At 35.7% G+C, this 9,781-nt stretch overlaps 1 protein-coding gene across 1 annotated transcript in view; it reads right to left on the bottom strand.

The window, feature by feature from the left end:
- Window positions 1-2,838: 2,838 nt before the first annotated feature.
- Window positions 2,839-9,781, bottom strand: part of SLC12A2 (solute carrier family 12 member 2) — a 109,522-nt gene continuing 102,579 nt past the window's right edge. The window contains exons 25-27 of the mRNA XM_034774901.1: window positions 8,165-8,300; window positions 7,116-7,183; window positions 2,839-5,762 (exon numbers count right to left, since the gene is read on the bottom strand). Of these exons, the coding sequence (XP_034630792.1) occupies window positions 5,627-5,762; window positions 7,116-7,183; window positions 8,165-8,300 (340 nt within the window). The 3' untranslated portion in view covers window positions 2,839-5,626. The remainder of the gene's footprint in view (window positions 5,763-7,115; window positions 7,184-8,164; window positions 8,301-9,781) is intronic.

Below are 9,781 nucleotides of genomic sequence, written 5' to 3'. Positions count from 1 at the left end.
ACTCTTAAGGAATGGTCCTCTCTCCTAATACCAGGAATGGTCCTGAGGTGTGCATCACCCTCTTGTGGTGAGCTCGGAAGACTAGTCATCTAGGGAACAGTTCTTGCTCTGTACAGATAGTGGCATAGGCCCATCTATTCCATGCTCAATACCATGCTATCTTAAGGTCTCAAGGCACCAACCAGTGTGTTCCATGGAAGTCCTATCAGGATCAGCACACTGTATTGATACACCCTGGAGGGGAAGATTGATGAACAGTTATTCATATAAAAGGATCCATTTGAAGTCAATCAATGGCACCTACCGAGTAACTGTTCGTCAATGAATGTATCATATGCGCACTGCGTAGATGTAGGCACTAGGGTGACCAGATGTCCCGATTTTATAGGGACAGTCCTGACTTTGGGGTCTTTTTCTTACATAGGCTCCTATTACCTCCCACCCCCTGTCCCGATTTTTCACACTTGCTGTCTGGTCACCCTAGTAGGCACTAGAAAATGTTCAGCTCACATCTGAGCTCATGTACATAGTAAAATGTTTAAATATTAAATTTTCAAAAGCAGGTATTTTCACTGAGGATTAAATGCACCACAAGCAGACATTTTATGTATTAGCCCATCATAACAATAAAATTTAACATTTTTAACAGCTGCATAACTCCAAAATGCTTACAAATTTGTCAAAACTTGTAAACCAACTCCGTAAGTGGGTTGCGACTAAGCATTAGTTATTTCAGGTCTAAAGGAAGTCTATTAAAATTAGAAGGGAATAAAACAGACTTGGATGGAATGATTCCTGGAACCTTAACTCAGGACATTAGACTCCATAAGCAAAGAAGATACTAGTAAAATTTAAGTCTGGTGTGACTTTCGCAGGTAGATGCCAGTGGTAAATGTTCTCAAGAGAAAATTCTACTACAGACCTAAATCTAACAGTAGCTGTTCCTCAATTGTGTTCAGTACACATTAGCAATTAACATATGGTATGATTGTCTTGTGACTGGACTCAGAAAAATCCTCAATACCTGCACAATTAGGAATGTGTCTATATTAACTCTTCCATACAAAAACATCTAAAAAAAGTACACTTGTTCAGCTGAACGGTTATATAATCTTCAATGAAGAGAGATTGCAGAAAAATTACACTTCACAGTTAAATTTCTTTGTATATGTACAATACATTTTCTTACTTTCTTAAAGAACATTTTTTAAAAAGCAGTAAGATAACCTAACCATTTAAAAACCACTAATGTGAGCCAGTTATCAGAAGCATCGGGCAGAGTTTATTTATAGAGTTAATAAAATAAACTGAAAGAGGAAATATATTTGCTTTTCATATGTGTGTGTGTGTGTGTGTGTGTGTGTGTGTGTATGTATATATATATATATATAAAAAGCAAATACCTTTTTCTCTCAGATTTTTTTTTTTTTTTTTAATTTAAACACAACTGGTGCCTACAGAAGGCAAGGGTCACAACAATACTCTTCCTTTTTCCCAGATAAACTTTTCCCCCGCCTGCATATGACAACTCCTTACAGCAGTTCTCTGCCCTATGAATCCAACAGCTTTGGTACCTACCATTTTTCTGTAGAGGAATAAAGAAATTTGCAGACAGCATGAATTCTGCGCTCCCCACAGGGGCTCAGAATTCCCTGAGCAGTAATTGTAAAGGGCAAAACAAATATTGCTTTGCAGTTCACCTTTAACTCAGTTCTCATACCTCAGACAGCAGTTTTGTGTAGGCATGGGTTGATTGCATAGATCTTGAAAATGGATCAAAAAAGTATTTTATTTTAAACAGTCAGGAACTATTTCAACAAAGCAAAGGCAAAAGATAGGGGTATTCTGGATTCACTAGGGATTTTTTTTGCAATAAGAATTTTTGTTCTCATCCAATCATTCATACTAGGAACCTGAAAAATTCCAAAATGAATTAAGGAGGCTAAGTCCTCCAGCTCTCTTGGGGGAAGTCATGGCTTTGAGAGCCTAATTATTTGCCTGCATTCTTTCAAATAAGAGTTCTCATTCCTATTCATGCTTTCTTAGTTTTCAAATTAGAAGCTTAGAAACTTGGGAGCTTAACATGACAATTTAAATGACAGAGATACAATTAAAACTCATGAGCAGGTAATAAATAAATTCTCTCTCTTTTCTCTCTATATTGTCTCTAGAAAGCACTGAAAATGTAGCCTTAATGCACAATATAGAGGGGTAAAATGGAAATACTGGGGGTTACTCAAAAGGAGTCTCCTAAAAATTATTTCTCCCTATGCCATATAAATTTCCAGTTTGTCAGAAAAAAATATATTTAGGAGTTGCATCTAATACATTCAGAGACAAAGGAACAAATAGCATACCTATTGTGAGTACATTTTCAAGTATCTAATATCACATTTAATAAATATATTATCAACATTCTATATACTGAGGTAGGTCTGAGATCTTTCTAGTGGACTTTGAGGAATGTACAGTGTTTTGGGGGGGAGGGCAGGGAGAGGAGTTATTTTGTGTAAACATATCTTCCCTTCAAAGGTTCTGCATTCCGCTAAGGAAGGTTAGATGCTATTCCTTTCTAAGCTTATTAACATCATTTTAACAACTTGGTAGAGAGTAGGTCTGCCACTTGTCACCACCACCAGTTGTATCCCCAAACCATTCACTGGCAGTGTGGTAATTAGAAATAATATATTTAGTATAATAGTGGTCATGTGACATCATTACAAAACTGCAGTACAAAAATTCACATATCAGGAATCATATAGCATGCTTGTCATGCATCAAGAAAGGACTGAAAATATTGAAAAAAAAATTTCAATAAAAATAGGCGATGTTAGACAATTTTATTGAATTCACTTCCTTTTATTGCAGTGTCCCCTTGTACAAAGTAGTAACTGCAATATTCAATGTTAAAACATTAGAAAAGCATGTGTGACAGTTACAGTACAGTATTATCAAAATATTACATTTTCAGACCCAGTGGATAACTAAATACCCAACCAAGCTCAAATCTTTAAATTATTTCCATCGTTCATTTTTAAATATGTAATGTCAGAAAAGTATATAAAAAGAATGTATGTAAAAGTAAAGAAACCTAAATACAGTCAAACAAATGAACAAAAAATAAATAATTGATTTCTTCAGCTATAGTTGCTCTTTCTAAACCCATAAAAAGAAATTTCATCAACAGAAATAATGCAATTGCCATGTGTCAATGAGAAATTTTATATTTCAAGTCATTAACAATGATTGGAACTTAAAAAAAATTTGGCTTCAAAATCAAAGTTCATATAGACTAAATAGAAATTGGAATGACTGTCACTAGCTAACATCTGTTGCTCACAATTACTAGTAACTGTTGAAGTTTATTAGAGTGTTACAATAAATCTTGAAACTGTTGATCTGGTGTCTAGTGTTAGTGGAGTTTTGAGAGTGCATATGTGAAAAGCATCCTACATTATTTCACAGACTACAATTCCCTCCCCATCCCCAAATGCATATTTAGATATATTTTATATAATTTTATACACATATATGCATGTATGCACACACTTCATTTGGTTCCTGCATTACAGATAACAAGCAATAGTTTCCTGAATGGACAAAACTTTAAATAAGTGTACCTGTGTACATTTTCAAGATAGCAGCACTAAGTTCATGCCTTATTGTCCATCTGTTTAAAAACAAAAAAAAGAACGAAACATGGCAACAATTCCATGTTCACTGAATAATGAGACATCCCTACCACCTTAACAAGCACTGCAAAACCTGTAACAGACACAATGAGGCTGTTAGTTACCTTTTTTCTTTCTGTAATTAAGCAGCACTTTTATTAGAATTTGTTTGATTATAAACTTGTGTCTTAACCAGGCCCACGTTAGCATTAATTTACTTTGTATTTGGCAGCAAAACATGCTGCTTTTAAAAAACCTGAAACAATGTAACCAATTCAGATCCAGACTGGTTGAAACCAACAGCAAAAATTGAGATTATTTTGTGACTTACCAATGACCTGACTACAGCATGCACTGTGGATAAAGCGTAGAACACATCTCCAATTGTAATTAGTTCAAGCTGTATCTTACTTCACAATGACTAATAGCTTTGTCCTTCAAAAGGAACTATTACTGAGTATTTAATATAATGCTATGTTAAGCATAAAAATATACCTTTTCTATGGATCATCTTCAATGAAAATCATTAAAGTACTAGCAATGTGACCCAGTAGTAACATGCCCAATACTAATATCTAGAGGTTGTGAAATGTTTTTAGGCAATCCTTTTCTGAAAAATATATAGGAATTTTAAAAATAGTTCACATTACTCACCTTTGTATAAAGGCTCAAGTGAAGTTTTTTATTTATGTGTTAGAAGACTAAATTAGAAAGTAGTCAAAACATACACTGGAAGGACACACAAATTGGCAGTTTTTATTAAACATGAAAAATGTGTAAAGTATCATGTATGATAGTCTAAATTTCTAGATCAAGCCTGAGTATTTATTTAGTAAGACTAAATGTAATGTCTGACAACTGAATGAACTGACCTAAAAACATCTCCCCTAATAACTAGTGGTCCATTTAACCATTTGATGAAAGATTCAGAATTTTAGTTTTTACATTTTATATTAGATGGCGTAGCGAGATTCCACATAGTGTTTACAGTATTCTCTTAGATGGCATCACATTGCTCATATTTGCTCCTTCAAGCCTTAGGTTAACACTTTCTTCAAATAAACTAAATGATACCAAGATCTGAAGGCCAAGAATTAAGACAGGTCCTTTTTTAAAAAACTAAAATAATCCAAAAAGCTATCTTCAGCCTACAACAGGAATAGTTTCATATTAGAGCTAGAGTAAAGACTGACACACTAACCTTCACCAAGGTAGCCAAAGTTATATGCATCTCAAATTTTGAACGGAAAGAAGGGCACAATGTCAAATCTGAGAAAAGGGTCCTCCCATCATTTATCTAGCACAATTACTTTTAACGGTACATGTTCAGTAAAACTAAGTCTTGGACAAAAACATTATGATTTTTTTATTCCAACTGACTTGACCTACCTTTGTTTCAAATCTAACAGATATTACAAAATTCTGAATAGAAAACATACAGTACTAAAAATAATAGCTTGATGGAAGACTGAAAAGCAGCATTAATTTTATTGTAAGATGGAAGAGACTAGAAACTAAAGGAAGTTTGATCTAAAGTCTTAGTTGAAGGCAGATTTTGACATTCTATATAAATTTACAAAATAGGGTGTATGGATGCAGTTTGGTTAACTTCAGAAGGCACCTCAAGGCTAAAAGGCTTTTATAAATCTATAATCCTTTCATTGATCAAAAATAAAAACACTTTTATTGCTGCTATTCAAGTAGCAAAGAAAAAGCTTGTTGTTCTTCAGTCTAACAAGGAATCCTCCCTCATTAAGCAAGATTAAGTTATAGAAGAATTTGAATAAAACTGAAGATTTCACAACTTTAGAAATACAGTGACTTTCCTTGTGTGCTTTCAAGTCAGTGGAACAGTGAAAGAGTAGTCACTTTTTGCCTTTGTGATGTTAATCTTAGTCACTCTCTTCCAGGCACTGAAGTACCATTTAATCACAGTTGCGTGTTGCGCGGCATGTTTAGGAATAGAAGGTAAGAACACTCTGATGATTCCCACGAACAAGAAGGATCGGTGGCAGGTCTTTTGATAGAGCTTCTAACCAGGCCATGTATAGTGCACTAGATACTGCACCTTTTCGTGCAACTGGCAAACTCCTACAATTTGAAGAACAAAGAAAAAAGGAAATGGAAATGAAGAATGGTTTAAAAAGCAAGTCAGAGTACTAGTAGTACTGCATAAATACAAAAAATACAATTTGAAATAAGGTAGAAATTACTAAATGTTTAATTCGATCCCATTTTTATAACCTTTTCATTTTTTTAGGCTACATGTAGTCAGTTCACAATCCTGAGTACAAAGAAATTAATTAGTTATGAGCCAAAATTGTCTTTAAAACTAAACAAAACATACTCTGCTACATTGACTCAATTGTAACCTATTTTTTTTTTTTGGCATCTCAAGGTTCACCTTAATTCTACCCACTCCTGAAATCTTAGCCTCCAGATCAAGAATTTTCTGGGGGTGGGGCTGGGGAAGTGACGGAATCAGCATTTCACTTGTGGCTTCATTCAGAATGGTCCTCTTCACTTGGCCAAGATTTGGAGAGTGACTGTTTTTCTACAAGATAATGCTTTTGCTTCAGACTGCAACAGTCTATAGTCAAATTACTCTGCCCACCAGCCCCTCCAGAGTATTGGCAGAATCCTTCAATTCTTGCCTCACCGGAACCAGTTAAATCTTGTATTGCTCAAGTTTCATCTTTTTACTGCTTCAGATAGAACTGAAACCTTACATGGCTTTGTACAGAGAGCAGGATGTGTGAAATTAAAAAGAATTTCTACAATGAAGAGTTTGTAATCCAAATGTACTGTAAGTGGGGACAACAGTACAAAAGAATATGTAGAGACAGGTACAATATAGGCAAATGGGATATGTGGTAACTGTAAATCTTCATGGAAGATTTTTGTTTTTAAAGAGCAATTTGAAGGAGATGGAGAGCAGTTAATATACAAGCAGCAGAATGCCTGTATGAGTCACAAGCCAAATTACAAAGCATTCTCTCTGTAATTCTACCTTGTACTCTAAAAGACTGTACCTAGGGGTACATCTACACTACAGGGGGGAGTCAATTTAAGATACGCAAATTCAGCTACGTGAATAGCGTAGCTGAATTCGACGTATCGCAGCCGACTTACCCCACTGTGAGGACGGCGGCAAAATCGACTTCTGCGGCTTTCTGTCGGCGGCGCTTACTCCCACCTCCGCTGGTGGAGTAAGAGCGCCGATTCGGGGATCGATTGTCGCGAACCCACGGGACGCGATAAATCAATCCCCGAGAGGTCGATTTCTACCCGCCGATTCAGGCGAGTAGTGTAGACCTAGCCTCTGAGAATACACAAAATAAGTTGTATTACCTATGTAACAGATACAGTAACTCTATTACTGTATCACCGTGAAAATAGTAAAAAAAAAAAAAAAACTATAAAAAACAGTCAACCGTTACTTACATTACAATTACATTAGCTGTGCTTGAATGTTCTTTCAGCAATTCATTTAGCCTAATCTGGCGGTAGCTCTGTAATTAAAATGGGGAAAAAAAAAAAAAAATCAACCCAAACTTGTTAGGGAGATCTATTCATTATTTCAACAATCCAGAATCAGGTACAATTCTCATTCATTCAAGAAATGTGCAAAAGGAGGTCAAAATGGATTGCTGTGTTTAAAATAGTGCATCCTTTCCTCCAACTTTTAATAAATCACTCAGGTTTGTAAAGTAAACATATGTCCCTTCTATCCAAACTTTTACCTCCCTTCCAAGGTTCTGTTCTTGAACACTCATGTCAGTTTCTAGCTAGCAACTTATAAAAGTGAAGTCCTCATCCTGGCGGACCTCTGGCTGCTGGAAGGGAGAAGATTCCCTCCCATTTCCCCATTCCCCACACACGTCTATATCCTAGAACCTCCTGCTGTGAGGTTACGCTACTCTATCCTCCCTCAGTATTCTAAATAGTGCTGTGCAGGCCTGTGCCTGCTATCCAAGTCTCCTGTACTAATCTACCCCTTTCTCAAGGCACCATTTTGGGTCCTCATCCTCTTCTTCTCCTCCCAGCTCCAGCACCTGCTTCTGCAAAAGTTTACCTAATTCTTGTATTTGCTCTGCTTCTGAGCAGCAGCAGTAGACCGTAACAGCTGTTAGTCTCCTTGTGTTTATATTTGCAGAAGCAATCAAGCTGGCTGCAGACTCAGGAAAAGAACACTGCATTGGTACATACCCATACAGGTTATCTTTTTAATTATAGGGGCCAGAAACCCCTTTTAAATTAATTTCTGAAGTTACTGATGACTTAGGTCCCTCCGGGAGCACTTCCTGCTGTCCAACGGTGAGTGAGCAAGTGAACTTTTCAAGCCTTTTCCTACCTGACTTACTCACACCACACCCACTTTGTAATGGAGCAAAGAAGCTTAAAAAAAAAAAATCAGCTCATTAAAATGGGGTACATGGGACAGAAGGATCACCACTCTGTCAACTTAATAATTAAAAGGTATAAAGGGCTACCTTAGTTTTGTAAAGCTCAAGTTCATTATCTGTTATTCTCCAAGGCTCATCTTCTTTCATTTTATCTGCAATGTCTTGTTCTTTATCGTCTTCATGAAGTCTGAATGGCTCAACCATTTCTTCAAAAGCTGCAATACTAGAAGGATTTTTTTAACCAATGTTCACATTAAAAATAGATACTGTTACGCTTTTCAGTGTATGTGTCAACTGTGATTTTCCATGCAACAGAAAAATATTCCTAAATATAAGTCAACTCTTGTATATTTTGTAGTTAATTGCCAGAAGTAATGTCAACTGGAATTCTCATTCCTTTGTTTTGATACTAGAAACCTGCTCGTTTATGGAAGATAAACAAACAGCACCTATGAATATTAATATTTTAATCAGATGTTAACTATCTTAAACTTAATACTGTGGGAACTGTCTTTTAGATTTCAAAAGTTACATAAAAATTGATTTGTTTTTTCTAACAACGATCTAGGCTGACGATCATGAACAGAGAAGAAAGTGCCACACTGGCTTCAACTCCATTTAGAAATGTAAGAAAAAAGTTTTAAAATAAAAAAAATAAATACAAAAATTAAGAGAATTACAAGCTTCAAGAGAGGGAGTATCATCCTTCTAGAAATTTAACGATACAGCGAAATGAAGAAGGGTAAAAAACAGCCATCAATTTAACTCAAGTAGATATGTCAGAAATTGGAATTCAATTAAGTTATGATGACAAACGTTTTGGATAAATACATTTTACATTTTTATTATTCCATGTAGATCACACAACACATGATCTCCGAGTGAAGAAATGAAACTAACTCCATGGGTCACCAGTATTAAATGAGAACAATAAAAAATACACTTCTGTAATCATGCAGTCAGCTATCTGTAGATACTTCACAATTTAGTAAACTTCACTGCAGCATGCATCATAAATACACCTAAACTGTATGCCATCCAGAGATTTCTGTGGGAATTCCCAACAGCTCATTTACAGTAACTTTAAATCCACTTTGTGCTACTGGACAGGCACAAATGGGATTTCATAGGGCAGAAGACCCGGCCCAGTGTATTTATCATGGATGGGTCATACTGCAGAGATGCCTGCATCAGGGAAGATTTAGGGAATTTGCTCAAGATGAGAGCAAGGCTCATACCTACTGTGCATATCAAATTTATCTGAGATCAAAAATGTCCCTAACTGTACAGCTAAAAAGATAGAAAGCTCAATAGCCTGATTTTCAAAATGGTTGAGCAGTTCCTCCACTGTCTGAATTTTAAGACTCTGCACTTTAAGCACCTTTGGAATTAAATTCTGCATCACTTTGTGCCAATTTCTGCTGTAAGTCCCTGAAGATAACATACATGTGTCTCAAAACGCTTTACCTGCCCCCAACAGCTGTCATATCAATTAGGATATTTAAAAGACAAACACTAGTGATAATCTAGGAAGCTATTTAGTTTGCTCATCTACAATATGTAGTTTCAGTATAAATATTTTAATCAAAAAGTTTCTGATGATTAATATTTATCCATCAAAATAATGAATATGTACAACTCATTTTAGGAAGTTTAGACAAATATTTCCAGCACCTGCCAGGGTTTGTTGAAAAGCAACTGGCT

This window comes from Trachemys scripta, chromosome 6 (genome assembly GCF_013100865.1).
Source record: "Trachemys scripta elegans isolate TJP31775 chromosome 6, CAS_Tse_1.0, whole genome shotgun sequence".
Classification (NCBI taxonomy): Eukaryota; Metazoa; Chordata; order Testudines; family Emydidae; genus Trachemys; species Trachemys scripta.
This window is presented reverse-complemented; position numbering and strand designations above follow the sequence as displayed.